This window comes from Leptonychotes weddellii, chromosome 8, assembly GCF_054177405.1.
Source record: "Leptonychotes weddellii isolate Sample4059 chromosome 8, ASM5417740v2, whole genome shotgun sequence".
Taxonomy (NCBI): Eukaryota; Metazoa; Chordata; class Mammalia; order Carnivora; family Phocidae; genus Leptonychotes; species Leptonychotes weddellii.
The window spans coordinates 126402800-126422939 of NC_138376.1; the positions used below are offsets into that span (position 1 = coordinate 126402800).

A 20140-nucleotide genomic window follows, 5' to 3' on the forward strand; every position below is an offset into this window, starting at 1 on the left:
AACTAAGTACAGTTGTATTCTCGGATATTAGGGTAAAATGAGATTAATATCTTTCTGTGGTTTATTGATATCTTAAGAGTACAGGCTATTTGTAGAAAGTTAGAAATACATAGACATACACACAGCATACATGGTACACATATGTGCATTCTGCTCTGCAACTTAATAATATGAGGGTCTTTTGGATAAGATGGAGGATTTCTAAAAATTCATCATATTCTATCTAGTTAAATTTGGGGGTTTATGGCCTTTTCAATGTGCCTTTAATGCTTTGATGAAATGAAAAGAAGTCTTGTCATCTTCCCTATCTTTTTTTTTTAAAGAATTTATTTATTTATTTGACAGAGAGAGACACAGCCTGAGAGGGAACACAAGCAGGGGGAGTGGGAGAGGGAGAAGCAGGCTCCCCGCTGAGCGGGAAGCCCGATGCGGTGCTTGATCCCAGGACCCTGGGATCATGACCTGAGCCGAAGGCAGACGCTTAACGACTGAGCCACCCAAGCGCCCCAGTCATCTTCCCTATCTTAACTACCTTTTCCAGCATGTTCATTGAATAAGGATTAATCCAACATGTCTGTTAAAGAAGTTATTTTTTCACACCAAAATGAATGCTTCTTTTTTTTCCTTAGCAGTGTGGATTTGGTGCAACTTACTTGATGTTCTGGAATAGATTTTAATTTATTTAGCCTAAAAATAATCCTAAACATTATGACTACTTTGAAATACATTGACCAAGGTTAGGTTAGTCTCTTACATTCATGACATAATTATGGCTTTAGTGGCTTAAATGGGATTCTTTATTTTATAATTTTTGTGAAGGTGCAACTTTAATGCTAAGTGTACAAAAACAAGTCTTTGTTCAAAGAAGCAGCAGTGGGACACACACACACGGGAACTTTTTATGAGGAACTGACTTTACACAGTTGTGCCACCTTCTATTCGTGCTCTGTGTCCAGAGCAGGCATCAGGAAGATCCAGAGGGCAGGAAGTATAGACTCATTTGCTTTTGGGAGTATATAGAGTTTAGAGAAGGCCTTACCCTTTTTTTAAAGGGTTCCAACTGAATAACTGAATAACTCAGGCCCACCCAGAATAATCTCCCGTTTGAGTAGAGTCAACTGGTTAGGGACTTGAATTACATCTACAAAATCTTTTCACAGTAGCACCTAGATTAGCATTTGGTTGAATAGCCAGGAGAATGCTAAAAAAAAGGCCACTGCCTCCTTTTTGTCTCCCAACTCTTAAGAAGGAATATATCTTACTGCTCAGCCTAACTAGTAACGCACACTAGAATGGAATTCTGGCAACTGTAGCTCAGCATAGCTAAATTGACACACCCAGATAACTAACTTTTCTCCTTAAATAGTAACTTCCTTTATTTTGATTATTGATATTAAAGGATAATCTCATTGATGAACAAGAGATATAAATTTGGGTATTATTAGAAGATACACAGCTATTTCTAGGAGGTTAAGATCAATCAGGAATCATGTGGTCCATTTTTGGTCTATATTTAGTTTATATTTAATAGATAGGTTTACTTGTTCCTACCGACCTTGTTCTCTATTTTCCTCCCTCGCATCAGTTTTCCATGTTTAGTGTACCCATGCCTTTTAACAGTTAATATGAAGAAAAGTGGATATTTGGGGTTTTTATGTAAGCAAGATTCCAATTTATTACAAGTCAGGTAATCTGGAGAGAGATCTGATTCTTGTCTTAAATGAAAAGGAGCAGCTGACCAGGGAAAAACAGGTCACATCAACTGAAAACTAATTTATTTCTTGATTCTTTTATCCACTAGACATTTTTAAAAATTTCCTTTGTGGTAGGGAATATGCTAAGTCCTGAAGATAGAGTTAAATATAAGATAACAGTGCCTGCCCTTTCATAGACAAGCTGGAGAAGTATAGATTTTAATTAGAAGAAGTTAAATTAAGCAGGGTTAGATGATATTATTTTTCATGAATTCTTAGTTTTGTTCCAGTAGTGGGTATAACTTAGAGGGGCCACAGACTTTAAAGTCTTGAGGGTTCCTAGATAGGTTTTTCAAAATTAACTACAAACCATTTGAATATATTTTTTTTTTTTTTTTTTTTTTTTTTTAAAGATTTATTTATTTGACAGAGAGAGACAGCGAGAGAAGGAACACAAGCAGGAGGAGTGGGAGAGGGAGAAGCAGGCTTCCCGCTGAGCAGGGAGCCCGATGCGGGGCTCGAGCCCAGGACCCGGGGATCATGACCCGAGCCGAAGGCAGACGCTTAACGACTGAGCCACCCAGGCGCCCCAAACCATTTGAATATTTTAAGGAAGAAGTGTTTTATACTTTACTGGGAGGAAGGCCTTTATTTTGGTTATTGATATTACAGGATATTTTATTGATAAGCAAGGGATATAAATTTAAGTGTTATTAACTATTAAATTTGTATATGTAGATAAAGTCTTTGCAATTTATGAGCTGTAGACTTTGAGGATTAGGATTCCATTTATTGTGTAATAGTTTCTACTAACTGCTTAAAATCAGTTCTTTCAGCATGGAACTATTAGAATAAAATGTTCTGTTTTTCTTTTTCTTTCTTTTTTTTTTTTTTTAAAGATTTTACTTATTTATTTGAGAGAGAGAGAATGAGAGAGAGAGAGCACATGAGAGGGAGTGGGGAGGGTCAGAGGGAGAAGCAGACTCCCTGCTGAGCAGGGAGCCTGATGTGGGACTCGATCCAGGGACTCCAGGATCATGACCTGAGCCGAAGGCAGTCACTTAACTGACTGGCCACCCAGGCGCCCAAAATGCTCTGTTTTTCAAAGAAAATCAAATTAACTTGATTTATAAGTTCTCCCTCCCCCCTCCCCCATAGAATGCCAATTTTGTATTTCAGTAAGAAGATCTGGCAAGGTAAGCCTAGGAAGGCCATAATTCAGCTGTTTACAGCTCTCCCAAATGCAGTAGGTGTTCACAGAGGCTTGCATTTCTTTTTTGAAAGATTTTATTTGTTTGTTTGTTTGAGAGAGCCAGAGAGCACGCTTGAACCTGTGACTGGGAGGAGGGGTAGAGGGAGGGAGCTAATCTCAAACAGACTCCACACTGAGCACAGAGCCTGACATGGGCTCACGACCCTGAGATCATGACCTGAGCCAAAGTCAAGAGTTGGGGTGCTCAACTGACTGGGCCACCCAGGTGCCCCCGAGGCTTGCATTTTTTATGGCTGCATGAATTTGTTTGTTTAGTGTTTTTTTATCCTTTCTTTAAAGAGTAGCATGGACTAGTCTCCAGGCTTTGTTTACTGTGAGGATATATTGTTACATCTCCTACTTGGTAGATAAAATTAGAGAGCTGAACTAGAGTTGGTATATGGAGTTATGTTTATTGAACATGGTATTTTCTCTCCCATTCCACTAAACATCTGAGTGTGAAGAATATCCTAAGAAACATGGGGCAAGAATCCTAGTCTTAAGTAGAATTTTAACCCATAGTAGAAATGAAGAGATGAGATCTATATACATACAGGTTGCCTTATAAAAATATGTCATTGGTAAGAATCAGATGACTAGGACTGCTAGAGAAATTTAAGACGGAAGAGCTCCTGAGACAACTTGTCAAAAATGGGCCTCAGAGATACCTTCTCATTTCATGTGGACGTGGAAAAAGAATAGGTTCAGTGATGCCGCTTCCAGTGTGGCATGGTGGAGAGGACATGAGAAGAAGAGTCAGATTTGGTTTATATTCTGGGTCTTTTACTTACTGTTTAAAGGACTTGCGACAAGTTACTTTCTCTGACTAAATCTCATCTGTAAAATAAGGTTATTTTAGGATTAGTAAATATGAAAGGATTATTTTTAGTATTTTTTATATTGTTTTATAATGTAGGCAGTTGATAAACCTTTAGGGGTATATGGTCATTTTCAAAGAGATGTTTTCTTCAATTATAATGAGTACTATTAACATTATTTAAATTGAACCTCATTCCAAAATTAATCATGGTAATTATTAATGGTAGCTTAATTTGTAAGCTACCATTTACAGTGATTTCATGTGATTGTTACAAAGCTTGTTTTATACCTGAGAAAATGTTTCCATTGCCTTCATATTTCAGTTAGATGGGAAATAGCATCTGTTACATCAGTTCCTTAATTAGCTGAGAGGAAATGGAGCAAACTTATTCTCAAAGAGTGGACTTGGGTGTCCTGTCTAAGCAAATCTTGTTGTAGGTAAGAGAAGTCTTTCATCACTAGTGGATAAGTGGTGCACCATTCCTTGGTCACTGAAAATACTTCCTTGGTCACTGATGAAACATATTTTAAAGCTGTAATTAAAACTTTGAAGCAAAGAATAACTACAGTTCTAGTGATGTCAGTGGATAATAGGGAGAGGAATTTAAGAATTGCACTCTAGTTCCATGTCTCTGAAACTTGAGCGTGCTTGAAATGATTTCTAATAAAGAAGACAAAACAAAACATGGATTCTCTGAACTTTTATTTTTTATTCTGCTCAGAGATCATGTTTTTCTTTGGTGAGGTAGGCGAATTCTCAGGGAATTACAGTAGAGTGTAAAAATAACAAAATAATGTAACATTTAACTTAAACATTAATTATAACTGGATAGTGTATAAAATACATAAAAGTGACAGTTTGTAACAGTAGAGAGTCATGAGTGTAACAGGCCAGTTTAGTTAGTAAATAGTTCAGGAATTTTTTGAACAGTTTTTAGGGAAATTATATTTGTTGGCTGCGTAACTGTAATTCATGAAGAAGGCATTCCTACAGCTGTTTTTACCTATTAAAATGCCTGCAGAGTGGCATTTAATAAGGAAACAAAAGATAACAGACCCTGTTTTTACTCTGTTTTTGCTTGACCACCAGCTATTTGATGCAAGTGTTTGAAGGTGCTGTTAGCTGTTGTGTTTCCGCTTAACGTATATTTAGACTGTTGAAACCCATTCCAGTCATGCTAACTACATCATTGAAGAAGAATTTTTAAAAAAATGTTTTCAGTTTATTCACATCTTTGAATGTACATGTTAGTCTTCCTCTGGGTCAGTCATTTTTCACGAGTACCCACAGGAAGTGAAAATAATTCAGTATCTTTAGGGGAAAAGGGAAATTGCATTACATAATACACTATGCTACATTAAATATCACTTTTATGATTATATTTTGCTGATCCAATTATCGTGAAGGTTTATGAGAAAGGTATCACTTTTTATAGCTGTATTTTGTTAGCCACATTTTAATAAAAGATTAGAAGAAAACTCTTGGATTTTATAGGTTTGGGATGATAGAGGTGGTGTAATAGGAGAAATGTAAACCTGGAGAACCTTGAATTCACCTAGTTCTTTAATGAAGTAAAGTTATCCTTGCTTTTTATCCTCTGGGAAGTATAGATAGGTGAACTATGTTAATACTTTGGAATTCTTAGGAAAAGAACTCTGCTTCTAATGCATGAACCATTTGGACAATCTAGTATTATACTTTTAATCACCATTGGACATCATGTCATCTATTAACCAGAAATAAGAGGTATGCTACTTGCAGTATTTATACCTACTACCACTTGGCTGTGCATTAAAACCATCTGTAGAGCTTTTCAAAATACAGATGCTTCTGACCCATTGCTATGATAATCTCTGGGGTGTGTTGTGGATACCTATCTATATTTTTTTTTCAGTTGAAATCAGAAGGACAATTTTAAGATACTTAAATATACCAAATAATTATCAATGTTACAAATATTTTAGATAAGAAACAGAGGGGTGCATGGGTGGCTCAGTTTGTTAAGCATCTCACTTCAGCTCAGGTCATGATCTCAGGGTCCTGGGATTGAGCCCAAGTCAGACTGGCTCTGCGCTCAGTGGTGAGTCTACTTGTCCTTCTGCCCCTCTCCTCGCTCTCTCTCTCTCTCTCTTAAACCAGTATCTTAAAAAAAAACAACAACAACCCCCCCCCCCCACAGGGGCATCTGGGTGGCTCAGTCAGTTAAGCGTCTGCCTTCAGCTCAGGTCATGATCTCAAGGTTCTGGAATCAAGCCCTGAGTCAGCCTCTCTGCTCAGTGGGGAGTCTCCTTCTCCCTTTCCCTCTGCCCCTCCTTTAACCCCCACTTACGCTCTCTTTCTTTCTCTCTCTCTCAAATAAACATATAAAAATCTTAAAAAAAAAAACAAAAACCCACCAAACTATTAACGTTACTCTGGTTTGACTTACTTTTATCATTCTAATCTTAATTCTAAAACTTTACAAGGTTGAAAGTCACTGCCATGAAAATAATTAAAATATCCCAGGTAATTGGGGGTAGACACCTGTATTTTTTAATCTAAAGGAATGATTGATTAATTGTTATTTCATTCAATTTAATTAATTTTATTATTTTTTTTTACTGTGGCTTTGATTTTGGGGCTTCCTTGTAGAGGAACTAGGACTTCCTTGATGGTTGGTTGTGTTAACATAATGACAGGCAGTGAATTCATATTACCTGGAAAGTCATCTTTTAAGGAAAGACTAGGAGGGGAATAGGGATACTAGGAGGTACATAATAAAAGTGTTAGGTACTACGAACTTAGTCACTGTCTTAAACATCCTTTCTTTCATTGAATCGTTGCAACCTTGTAACCTTTACAAATGAGGAAATATAATTTCAGGAGGTAGTTATTTCACCGAATAACCTAGATCAGTCAAGTTTAGTTATGCACTTTGATAAGACAGTGAATTTTGGTGTCTGTCACTCATTTCAATCGCAAGTAAATAGTTATTCCATTACTACTTAATTCCTGTGTCTTCCTGGCAGCTAGCCTGTGAGCTTCTTCAGGGCTTGTATGTCTGTCCACCTAGGCATCGTAAACCTTGTTTACTTAGGAAGGTGCCTTCTGTTTAGTAGAAAAACTCAAATACTGAGTAAATAAATGAATATATGAATGAGTTGCTCAGGGTTACAGAGGTAACTGAAATAAGGTACTGAAATAAGGCTGGTATTTGAGTCTTTGTTCACTTTTTTGAGGTAGGTAATGTGGAAAGACCTTCTTGTTTGTTGTCTTTCTACTTAATCAATTCTTTTTATTCTCTATTACACAATGACCAAATGCTGATTTAGGGTTTGGAGCATACTTAACACTCTAGTTATCGTTAATAAATATGAATACTTGGTAGGTGCTCAGGACCATGGAATATGAAAGAGTTTAGCATATTCCTTTTTTCCTTACCAAGGATCTTTTTTTTTTTTTTTTTTTTTAAGATTTTATTTATTTATTTGACAGAGAGAGACACAGCGAGAGAGGGAACACAAGCAGGGGGAGTAGGAGAGGGAGAAGCAGGCTCCCTGCTGGGCAGGGAGCCCAATGTGGGGCTCAATCCCAGGGCCCTGAGATCATGACTTGAGCCGAAGGCAGACGTTTAACCCACTAAGCCACCCAGGCGCCCCCCTTACCAAGGATCTTAAAGTTCAGGTGTGACAGTAGAGCTCTGCAGTTAGGCATTTCTGTATTAGAGACAATTGTGTTTTTGATGCTGCTTATCACTGATGGGTTCAAGATTACCTGAAGGAGGCTGTGAATTAATATTTGGGCAATATGAATGCTGTAAATACCTACAGTGGCCTTAGGTTGGACAGACAGGGCATTGCAAAGTAACAACTATAAATAATAGAGCTGCTCTTCCTCTTCTGTCTTATAGTCCTCAAGGACTGTAATCTAACAAACCATGTGCTGTTGCTCTCTTACATTTTGGAAAATCCTAATTATATAACATTAAGCTATGGTCTTTGGCTTCCAAAGAAATGAGGCAGGCCGTAGCTGTATGTGAATCCTTCAAGATAACCTTTACTTTCCTGTGATTGTAGTTTATTCCTCTGATTCATCTTTTTATTTTGAATATGTGTCTTTACTTCAATTACATGTTTAGTGTTTTTATTTTTAATCACAGAAGGCAGGTAGAATATTCTATTTTGGTATTGCCTAGTTGATATTTTTCTTTATAGGTCTTACATTGAATTTTTTAGATGTTTAATGATTTTCCCTAACCTACGTAGAAAAGTACACATGTAGAATGCATAAGAAACACCATATGGCTTAGGAGTTTAGTAATCATTTAACCGGTATATTTTATTTACTTGCTACTTTAAGTTTATAATATAGAAATTTAATTCCAGATGTTTTTAAAATGCTTACTGTATACAAAATATTTTGCCAGATGTGTTAAGGAAATGATTTCTGATGTATAAGGACAGTAGTGAGTAAAGCAAATGCATGATTTTTTAAAAAAAACCCTAATTTGAATTTAGTGATGCTTTTGAAGTAAATTTGTATTGTGTTCATTAGAATAGCATGTATATATGTTGAGAAACCAGTAGTACCTTTGTATGTGACACGTTGTTTCATTGATAAAATATGCATACATATAAAATGTCAAATACTCAACAAAAACTGATGAAAACATTATAAAAGAAGTACATGTCCACATCTGTGCAGACTAGAACAGAGAAGTATACATCTACTGGTTATATACCAAACTCTTTATTTAGGCATTTTTAAAATGTATTTGAGTAATACAAAAAATGAGAAGGAACCATCTTGCTCTCTAGAGGCTTATTACTCTGTATACTGATATAGAAGACTATCTATAGTACAGTAGTAGTAAGTAGTATTATAGAGCCATGAAATTCTATGGAAGCAAAGTGGGGGAGGTGGATTCTGAGAGAGAGGGGGTGATGGGAAAATATTACGGAAGCAGTAGTATCTGAACTCTTCAATTTCATTAATTTTTAATAAATTCCTTTTACTATTCTTTTGGTCTATTTTGTGTAGAGCTCATGGAATAAACACGGTTTATTCCTTCTTCTGGGAAACTATAGTCGTCTTTATGTGCTGTTCCAAATCCAAACCCTATATGGAAGACAGTTCAATGCTTTGATTAGCTGAGCTCTCCTCCAGTCCGCTACTGCAGAGATTACAGGTGGATCTTTATTGAGCTTCTTTCTCATAAAAATTTTATTTTAAAGTAATTCATGTTTTTAGTTAATGTTTAGTATATTTTTATTGACTAAGTTAATTAAAAATTAGATTATGTTAAGATGGTACTCTTTATCCCCAAAGTGCTTTCTGATTTTATTTTTCTAAATTACAACCTGTAGTCATGTCCGTTTATTTGCTGCTGTTCAGTCATCCATTCTGTCATATTCCTGCTTATGTCATTTCCTACAGTCCTCTCTCTATTCCTGTTAGATTTTAGATAGCAGCCTGTTCAAAACCGCAGTAACATAAGTTGTTAAATAGGTCTTATGAGATGCTTGGTGCTCTTCCATGTACAAACATAGCACATTTAGAGCTCATCCTAGTCCTAGTCCTGTGATGTGAAGTACTGGACTTACTACACTTACACAGGTGAGGATACCAAAGTTCAGGTATTTTGCCTGAATACAGTTAGTAAGTATAGTATCAAAATTCCTTAGAATATCAGCAAATGAGTATTCAGAAATCACATTTAAAAATCATGTTCTAAAACAAATGTTTTGTTTTGAATGTCTGTAGAATTTACTGTCTAAATAAATTCCCTCAGGAAAAATTACCTTTATAATAGTGAACCATATTCTGTCATTCTCTTAACTCTCTTCTTAATACTGTCATACTTGGACCTGGGAATGATCTTTGCTCAAGGCAGTAAGTTAATTCTGTAGGTGGATTTGTCAGAATAATCATCTTGTTTCCTGTTACTGTTTTCAGTGAAATAACTGTAATCTTTTTTATTATTTTGGTTTTAAAGTAATTATATTTAACCTTTCTTACTTAGTGTACTGTTAGTTGTAAAGTGTTGAAGGCAGATTATATAAACTGAAGTCAGTTTAGCTGAGTGACACTACGTCAGGGTTCTGCCCATTAGTTTATCTCATTTTTCAGTGAGAAAGAGGTGATTTATAATAATACCTACCTCTAAGGCTTTAAAAGAATTAACTTTGTAAGATATAAAATGCTGAGTATGAGGCCGTATATATTTACTTCTGTTAATAATATTAGCTGTGACTTTATTTTTGTATCTCATGCTGTGCTCTAGGAAAAGTTGACCAGTTATGGGGCATTTACTATGATCAGTGCTAAGGAGTATGGAGGTGAGTTTGATTCTAGACTTCTTGGAGCATTTTAGATAGTAATACAAATCAGACTTACTATGTCAGAAGATAAAACGATAGAAGGAAACATCTTGTCTGAGAGGACCTGGGGAAGATTTCATTAAGAGATGATTTTTGAAATTGGGATTTTGATTTGGGGGAGGAAAAAGTAGAAATGTTAAGTCTTTTTCTTTTTTCTTAGTGTACTATCAGCAAGTAAATATTCCAATTTAATATTTTAAAATATCACTTTTTAAAACAAATGACTACTTTTCTATACCTTTAATAATCTTTTCTTACATGTACTAGGTAGTGAAGAGAATAAAACAGTATACAGAATTTCACATAGAATAGCAGAAGGAGGGACGCCTGGGTGGCTCAGTCAGTTGAGCGTCTGCCTTCGGCTCAGGTCATGATCCCAGGGCCCTGGGATCGAGCCCCACATCGGGCTCCCTGCTCCGCGGGGAGCCTGCTTCTCCCTCTGCCTCTGTCTCTCTCTCTGTCTCTCATGAATAAATAAAAAAAAATAAAATCTTTTAATAAAAAAAAAAATAGCAGAAGGATTCTAATGCTTTGAGGAAGTGTTTCATGCTTCCATGGGCAATAACTGCTTTTATATGGGTAATCGTTAGCAACAGAAACTCATCCCCAGGTTTCCAAAAGGATTTCCTGACAGTTCTTTATTTCTGTTCTCACTCTCTATTTTTGTTAACCGTTATCCAGCCATTGATCTTTAAACTTGCTGGGAAGTGAAATTAAAAATCACTTGATCATTTTTGTCTTTTTAGGGGAAATTCTTCATACATATTTAGTTCAGTCTTTTCACCTTCACTGTAGCATTGTCAAGATCACATTCAGCTTCCCAAATGGTCACAATCCAAAGTTATTTCCGCATACTACAGGCAGCTCAGATCTAGAGAAATCTTGATAATTTTTGGTCGTCATTGGAAGAAACCAATGTTATTTGGCCATAATTTGGCCAGAGTGTGGCCATAACTGGTGATATATAAGTTTAGTTTAGACACAGGGTCATTACACACTTAAATTAGTAGAATTACTGTATGAAAACTGGAAGGAGGACATACCTGACAGTCTTTTAGTATTGTTTATAGGAAATGTTTCTTGTGAAGGAAAAGTATTGAGAATAGTCCCTTTGTTCTTAATTTGGAAAATATTTGACATAACAATAAAAGTTCTTCAAATTTAGTAAATTGTTTCATTATGCTTAATTAATTATTTGAGAGAGAGAGAGCGAGAACGAGTGGGAGGGGCAGAGGAAGAGGGAGTGAATCTCAGGCGGACTTTACACTGAGCACAGAGCCTGATGTGGGGCTTGATCTTATAACCCTGAGATCAGTACCTGGGCTAAAACCAAGAGTCGGACGCTCAACTGACTGCACCACCCAGGCGCCCCTCATTGTGCTTAATTGAATAAGCATTTGTCGAATGCCTGCTTCTTAAAGAATTTCCTGGAGGAGGCTTCAACAAACTGAATATAGACATATTCTAATCTTCATATATTATTAGAAAATAATTTGCTTTGAAAATATGATTGTTGGGGTGCCTGGGTGGCTCAGTCTGTTAAGTGTCCAACTCTTGATTTTGGCTCAGGTCATGATCTTGGTGTTATGGGATTGAGCCCCATGTCAGGCTCCCTGCTTAGCTGGGAGTCTTCTTCTCTCTTTCTCTCAAATAAGAAAATCTTTAAAAAAAGAAAAGGAAAATATGATTGTTGCTGGGCTCAAGTTCAAGTTAAAATTTTTGAGGAACTTGATATCCAGAGTCAGTGAGCAGTTAAATTATGTGAAATCTACTTTATGTCCAGTTTCTCAATGAATATTTCTTACTAATTTAAGATTGTATATACAGCTGGAGATAGTTACATGTTTAAGCTTTATCTCTTGGCTTAAAATGTATATATTCATAAGTGTGTTATTGGAATCTTGGTTTGCTTAAATACGTAACACTTTTGAATTCCTTTCTTGGAAGTTTTGGCATATGAACTTTCACATTAAGAACACAGTAGGGGCAGAAGTCTTGGGCTCATTTGCCTGACTACAAATGTGTAATTAAAAGAGATTTTTTTTATCAGCAGGGGTTGGTACAATCAGTGTGGTCTGATGTTTCATGTTATAGAATTACTTTGTTGTTCAGATAGATGCTGTAATTAGAACATAATTTTAAACTTCACAGGGCACTGACTCATCAGGTGTTTTTAAGTAGTTCCTCAAATTTTGAGAATTTTTTTGATTTAATATGTTTATGTCACTGCATATAGTAGCTTCAAAAATGAAATGGAGTATGTATAATTGAGAAGTAATGGTTAGAACTTGTTTCAGGACAATGGTTTGAATTAGCCCCAACTCATTTATAATGTTGGATATATTAATTGTGTATTAAGGCCAAATTTTAGTTGTAAGAATCTCACTCATTGAAAACTTTAATAACTGAAGGAATTCTGTGTGTTAAGTGGCCACAGGTTTATCATTTTTGTATATTTGTGTCACTGAAATTTGATAGGCAGTTGTTTTATCTAGAAAAAAAGCGTATTTGTAGACGTAAGAGATCTGTTTTACCAGGTACTTCTCTGCCAGTTGTTGATACTGTTCTTCATGTAACTTATTCAGGAATTCATTTATGGAGAAAGAGCACTTGACTTGGAATTAGGACATAGGACCAACATCAAAAAAACAAAAACCACATTTACCAAATAATTTGTTTGTTTCCTTATCTATATCCAAAGTCCCTACTATCTCTGAATGCTATGCAAGACATGTTTAAAATACCACACAAATTTTTAAAGGTAAAATGGTGAAATAGAAAAAGTTCTCAAGATTCAAGATGTCAGTGTTCTGTTTCTGGCTTTTTCACTATTTATGCTATTTTAGGGCAGTTTGCTTAATTAGGGCTCTCATGTAGGTGATGTCTTATGCTCGGAATTAGTGTTGCTACTGCAGGCTCTGAAGTCGTTCTGTCAGAACTGACAGAACACTTATTTTCCGCATGACCTGGGCAAGCCACGTCTGTCTCAACCTCCGTATTAACGTGTTAGTAAGAATAATAGTACTGTACTGATATGGCTATTAGAAGGATTGGATGAGCTGGTGTGTTTGTATTACTGAGCATAGTACTTGGCAAGCAGTAAGTGTTTAATAAAAGCTTAGTTACATATCATATCATCACCACCATTGTTATTTTCATTTCTGAATTTCTTCTTCATCACCTGGGAGACTAAAAGTTATTTGAAATTTGTTATTTCTTTATAGTATACTTGTCAAGAATGTAGATCATAATAAAGTATCATTGGTAATTGTATCTATTCTATAATTAGGAATGAGTGGTATTATGGAGTTCCTTTATATGCTACTAAACTTTAGTTTACTATATAAATAAAGCTATATTGATATTTTGTTAAATGTTGTCTTGTCATTTCAGCCTCTTTTAGATCAGTGGTTTTGAGCTTTGAACATAGTATATATACATAGTAATTATATATATATATATATATATGTTGTCTTTGGTCTTTGTTCTGTTATATTAAGATGTAACTTTAGTCTTGTCAGCGTTTTTGTTTGTTTGTTTTTTTTTTTTAAAGATTTTACTTATTTATTTTAGAGTGAGAGAGCCAAGCAAGGAGAGTAGCAGAGGGGGAGGGAGAGAGAAATTTTAGCAGACTCCACCACTGATCGTGGAGCCTGGCCCAGGTCTGTATCTCAGGGCTCGAGATCATGACCTGAGCCAAAACCAAGAGTCGAAGGCTTAACCAACTGAGCCACCCAGGCGCCCCTAAGTCTTGGCAGTTTTAAAAAGACTTTGACCTATTACTGCATTCTTCTGATAGAGTGAAGCAAGGTAGTACTGAGGTGATAGAGTAAAGGAGAAGCACAAAGCACAAACTTTGGATATGAAAATCAGACCTCAGAAGCATTATTGTAGAAAATCTGGGAAAGTTGACTAGAGGAGAACAAAAATAAAAGGGGGTAAAGATTGTCAAATGTAACTTGCAACTTAAATACGAGGTCAAAAAGAAGCAGGCCCAGAAACCAAGATATATAATGAATGGAGATTATATAGAGGCTTATATAGACAGAGATACAAAAATAATACAGCAAGGCACTGTGGGGAAAGCTGCAGTATACTGATGTATTTTAATGACATTCCTCAATAATAAAAGCTCAGTTGTTCAGTATTTGTTAAGGGCCAGATACGTGTAAAGTCAGTTATATACATATTATCAAGAGTTTAAAAATCAGTGAGACATGGTTCTAGTATTCAGCTAAGATGAAACTTTCTAATAAGCTAGAACAGGTAATTAAATTGCAGTATGATACTTAGAACAAAAGATAAATAAAAGCAAATATTAAAGAAGGCATTCTGGATATAGGTGATAACTTACATAGTTATGGGTAGCAGAATCCATGTTTGTGAATAGGCCAGTTTATTTACAACATGGAATGAATATAAGCAAGAAATGGCACCTGAAATTTGTGTGGATTGAATGGGTGGGTATATGTATAGCAGCTTCTCTCTGTCAAGGCATAAATAACCTTATGACTGCATTTCAAAGATTTTTCTACAAAACCAGTTAGTCTTTGTCCTCAAGTTTAAAAAGTCTGCACTTATTAGGATCAATAATAACTGAGACCCACTTGTAGAGAAGTTTGGAGAAGGGAGATAATGAGCTCCAGTTGAGACATGTTGAGTGCTTTGGAGATAATGACGTCCACATGTCAAGTTGGCAGTTGAATTTGAAGGCCTAGAAATCAACAGGGATGACTGTGCTGGAATGCAAATTTGGGACTGTGTCAATTGGAAAAATATCCATGTTCTTCTGTATTGTGAAGATTTGGTGGCACATTAAATGACATGACATTGCTCTGGATGATTATAAAACTGACATTGTAATCATGAGTAATAATGAGCTGTTTTTTTCTACATCATATCTCTGCTGTTGACTCTTGAAATATTATTTGAGGGACACCTGGGTGGCTCAGTTGGTGAAGTGTCTGCCTTTGGCTCAGGTCATGATCTTGGGATCCTGGGATTGAGCCCTTGTCGGGCTCCCTGCTCAGTGGGGAGTCTGCTTCTCTCCCTCTGCCCCTCCTCTTCAGCCCCCCTCCCCGCTTGTGCTTGCTCTCAGTCTCTCAGATAAATAAGTAAAATCTTAAAATATATATATATATATATAATTTGAAATGTAACTGTAGAAAGAAATCAATACCTTGACCAAAGTTTCTAAGAGATACACCATTTTTGATGTATATCCATTTGCCATCCATCCTCTCTCCTTCGTTTCAACCTTTTATTTGTCCCAAATTATTTATTGAAGTGAGAAAGTTAGGGTGTAGATTCTTAATGTAGCTATTGGGTACAGAAGTATGTACTCTAATCCTACGGTAATTTCTTACTTGTTTTTTTATGACTGAAAGAGAACATCTATGGATAGGTTTTATTGACTTCTATAGTAATTGCCAATTCCATATTGCCTTTATTATCCATTACAGAAACAGAAAACGAACACAGGGAGAAATTGTTTGTATTGAATAATTACTAGGCTTAAAACTCTCACTCTTGAAGGAATTTTCTTAACTCTACCTGAGTTTAAAATGGACTACAATTGGATAAATCTGGCTTCTGGGTAGAATGATCTTAAAAGCTTTTTTTTAAAAATCAAGTTTGATAATGTTCACTTTATGAAGTCTGAGGATGAAAACATGGGTCCCCCCACCCCCACCCCCACGGGAGATTCTTGGTATTTATTCCTTATTGCTACCTTGTGTGCTTATGTTGCTGTTAGTTGATTTTTTTTGGTTTTCATCTTCTTTTTCCATTTTGGTGAGAACCCAGTGGGCCCTTTTCATTTGGAAGCTCTTATCCTTCAGTTTCATTTTAAAAGTATGTATTATGTTGATGACTTTTCTCCCTTCGTTTTTCTTTTTCTTGGTAAGACATCTGTCATTTAGTTTCTGGGCCTTTTGAACTAGTCCTCTAATTTTTATACTGTTCTTCACCATTTTCCCCCTGTGTCTTTGCTGCTACTTGGAGGGAGAGTTTCTAAATTTTTCTCTTCTAATATCTCTGTCAAGTTTTCATTTTTACTGTCATATTTTTAGTTTCTCAAGTTCCCTTTTGTGTTTTGAATTTTCTTAACAGCATCCTTTATCTGTTTCAAGGATACAGTGTCTTCTCTTAACTCTCTGCATCTGCAGAGTTTCAAATTTTTCTTCTTTCTGGTCAGTGGTTGCTTTCTTGAGGTTGTTTTCTGTTTGTTGGGCTGGTCAGACTCCCAGAGAAAGGTCTTCCAGTCTCCCTTCCCTAGTGTGTGGGCTGACTGCCCTCACTCTAGATGAGGAGTGGGGTAGAAGGCTGGACACCTCAGCCTTCAGTATGTAAGTGATCCTATGAACTGCCCCTCAAAACCCAGTTCTCGGGGCACCGGGTGGCTCAGTCAGTTAAGTGTCTGCCTTCAGCTCAGGTCACAATCCCAGGGTCCTGGGATTGAGCCCTGCATCAGGCTTCCTGCTCAGCAAGGAGTCTGCTGCTCCTTTTTCCTTCTGCCTCCTACCCCCTGCTCATGCTCATGCTCTGTCTCTCTCTTTCAAATAAATAAATAAAATAAATAAATAAATAAATAAATAAATAAATAATAAAATCTTTAAAAAAAAAACCCAGTTCTGTAAAATGAACTCTTTAGGAATATATTTCTTATCTTTTGCTGGGAATAATGGAATGCCAGCTATCTGGGGAGAGGAGAGGTGGAGATTGTCAGCTGCTCCTTAATGAGAATTCAACCAGTCTTCTAGTGTTAGCCCCACCTTTACCCCTACTACTGAGGAAATGCTGCCATTTCCTCAGTTTTTTTCCTGAGGGATGGGATGGGGTGGCATGGGGGTGGTCTACAGCAGAAATTGGTCCGTTTTCACCTGGGGTTAGCTAAATCCCTGACTGCTTAGCCCATATGTTTTGTAGTTTCTAAATTGTTTTCTTTCCCATTTTCTTCTTCCTTATGACATAGTTTTGGACATTTTAAACTCTCTACAGTATTCTAGAATTTTAGGAGGGAGTGAAAGTACATGATTACAATAATTTCACCATCTTTGTCTACAAGTTTTTGTTCTTTTTTAAGTGTTTTAAAAACTAAACAAAACCCTTCATTTTGAAGCAAACATTAGGATAGGTATAACTTTCTTTTCAGTTTTTAACTGGCACTTCAGTTATTGAATTAATTAAGAGTATATATTTACCAAGGTGTTTTACAGCTTAAAAATTTATTCAATAAATTCAGTAAAGCACAATGTTAAATTATACTTTAACTTCATTCTCTGTTCCTATGATGCAAATATCTCTTTCTTTTTAAATTCTTTGGCAAATTTTTGTCTTTCCATCTATAAAAGTTTCTGTGTTAAGTCACTTATGATTTTAGTTTTTATTTTTACACCTTCCTAAATATTTTGGATTATAAATGTCCCTCAGTTATCACTGTATTAGTATCTGTATTCGTGTCTCACATATATGTGTGTGCGCACGCACGCGCTCACACACACACACACACACACTAGCTTGTAGTGTCTACTAATTATAACAATTCTAGGTTAGTTTGATTGGTTTTTCTTCTCATTTATGTTGTATTTTCCTGCTTCTTTTCATGCCTGTTAATTTCTGATTAGATGCCAAATAGTGTGACACCTTTTTGGGTGCATGTCTCCTATTCCTGTAAGTATTCTTGGGCTTTGTTCTGGGACACAGTTTAAGTTAGAAACACTTTTCATCCTTTTAGGTCTTGCTTTTAAGATTTACTTAGGCAGAATAGTGCTCAGACCAGGTTTAATTATTTCCCATTACTGAGGCAAGACCTTCTATTTACTTTACCCAGTGTCTGTGAATCATGAAGTCTTTTCACTCTGGCTCTCTGTGAAGAACCCAGCACTTTTACTGAGTCCTGTGGCTGGTTCTTTCTCCAGCCTCTGGTATTTCCTCTTTTACACATGCACTGACTAGTGTTCAGCTGAGTGTTTGAGTGGACCTTGTGCAGATCTCCAGAATTCTTTCAGTATAGCTCTTTCTAGTACTCTTGTCTGAACTCTAGGTGTGTTGGTCTACCTGGATTTTTAGCTTAGTCACCTCAACCCAGAGAGGCAGTCTGGCACCCTTCCCGGGGCTGCAGCCTGGAGACTCCCAAGCCAGAGAGCTGAAGTAATCCTGGGCTTTACTTCATTGATTGGCCATCTCTCAGCCTCACTGTCTTCATTACCTGTTGTTCACAGGCTTGAGAACTGTCATTTCTTGTGTTTAGCCCATTTGTGTTTTGTGTTTTTTGTTTATTTGGTTTTTTTTTGGTTGGTTCAGGCAGGAGAGTGAATCTTGTCCATGTTATTTTTATCTTGGCTGGAAGCAGAAGTCCCTTACTCATGAATATAGACACACTTTTTTAGGTTCACCAAAAAATATGAGTCATTTTATTAGATCTATCTACCAAAAAAATGATAAATAAAAAAATACGAATTCTGGTGAAAAAAATATTGTTAACATTTTTCAACATAAAAATTAAAATCTGTATTTAAAAATTGATTTTCCTTGCCACAGTAGAGGTATGTGTATATACATTTTATGTTCTTTGGCATACAGAGAACCCTGAGGTTCTCAACTTTTTAACTCATTGATACCCTAGTTTCTCATTTTTTCATGGTGTCTGTCCCCTAGGCAAAAGAAAATACCTAATAGGTTTTTTTATTAAATAGTTACTTCCAAACAACCTCATTAGTATTTATATAAAAATAACTTAAAGTGAAAAAAATTAAATTTTGTTCATAAATTTTAATTTTTATTCACATCATTTATTAATGGGATCTCTATTTTTCTTGGGTACCATTCAGATTAGCAAACATTAGGGTGCATTTTCATAGTAATGATATTAACAGAAAATACAGGCAGAAACATATACTTGACTATAGAATATATTCCCATTCTTAAAAGGCTAAGGTCCATATATTTTCCTTAGCATGAGCCCTGCAAACATGTAAGTTGTAGTAGAGAGCTGTTTTATTTTGTTAGTTCTATTAATTTATGCCAGTTTTTTATCTCCTTTGATTGGAATCTCACAATTTTTTTTTAAGGTTTATTTAAATCCAGTTAATTAACATACAGTGTATTATTACTTTCAGAGGTAGAGTTCAGGGATTCATCATAGCAAAATGATGCAAACATAGCTTAAATAATTGGCAACAGGTTAGTATTAAGAAAGATAAACTCTCTTTGAGAAGAAAAATTGGTAATGTGTTTTGCAAATTTTTTAGGAGGAGCAGAACAGAGGCAAGCCTAATTGGGAGCATCTCAATGAAGATTTACATGTACTGATCACTGTGGAAGATGCTCAAAACAGAGCAGAGATCAAACTGAAGAGAGCCGTTGAGGAAGTGAAGAAATTACTGGTACCTGCAGTAAGTAATAATTTCCAAATCTTTCGATTTGGGGCCCAACCCCTTTTTCCATTTAATTTTTTTTAAATTACTGTAATGTTTATGTTAATAAAGAATAGGTTATTTATTTTTTAGAAATTTTATTTAACCTCAAAACATAAAAATAATTTATAACTCATTTACTGTAGTGTAATTGGCAAACATAGACATTGCTCAGATCCTAAAATGGGAAAGCCTGTTTACTTTGGGGGAAGGAAATGTTGTGAGGGGAGCAAACTCAATTGGTGTCCTACTTTCCAAAGGTATTATTATTATTGCATCACTCTATTATAGGGTAAGAAAGTAGGTGCATTATCGTTAGGGTGATGAAAGCTTTATTTTTTTGGGGGGGGGAGCAATTTCTCATTGTAAGCAGGTAATGAGTGTACAGAAAAGTCTGTACAACTAATATTTATGTCGGAGGACCTGTGTTAGTAAGAGCACATTGTTTGAGTTGCCTGTGGGTTCCAGGTACCCTCCTGGCATGTCCCTGTTTCACATAGAAAAATTTCTGTTCCATAGTGAAATTTTCCCATAATATGATAAAATTTTCTTTTAGGAAAATAGGAGCTAACTTTTGCTGATCTGTCAGGCACCATTCT

General features: G+C 35.9%; 1 protein-coding gene across 8 annotated transcripts in view; it reads left to right on the forward strand.

Moving 5' to 3' along the window:
• Nucleotides 1–20140, forward strand: part of QKI (QKI, KH domain containing RNA binding) — a 158047-nt gene that overhangs the window by 90813 nt on the left and 47094 nt on the right. For all 8 annotated transcript variants that reach the window (XR_014148049.1, XM_081829285.1, XM_081829283.1 and 5 more), the window contains exon 4: nucleotides 19377–19520. Coding sequence is in view for 7 of the 8 variants with exons in the window: in XM_081829285.1 (XP_081685411.1) it covers nucleotides 19377–19520 (144 nt within the window). In the remaining variant the exon portion in view is untranslated. The remainder of the gene's footprint in view (nucleotides 1–19376; nucleotides 19521–20140) is intronic.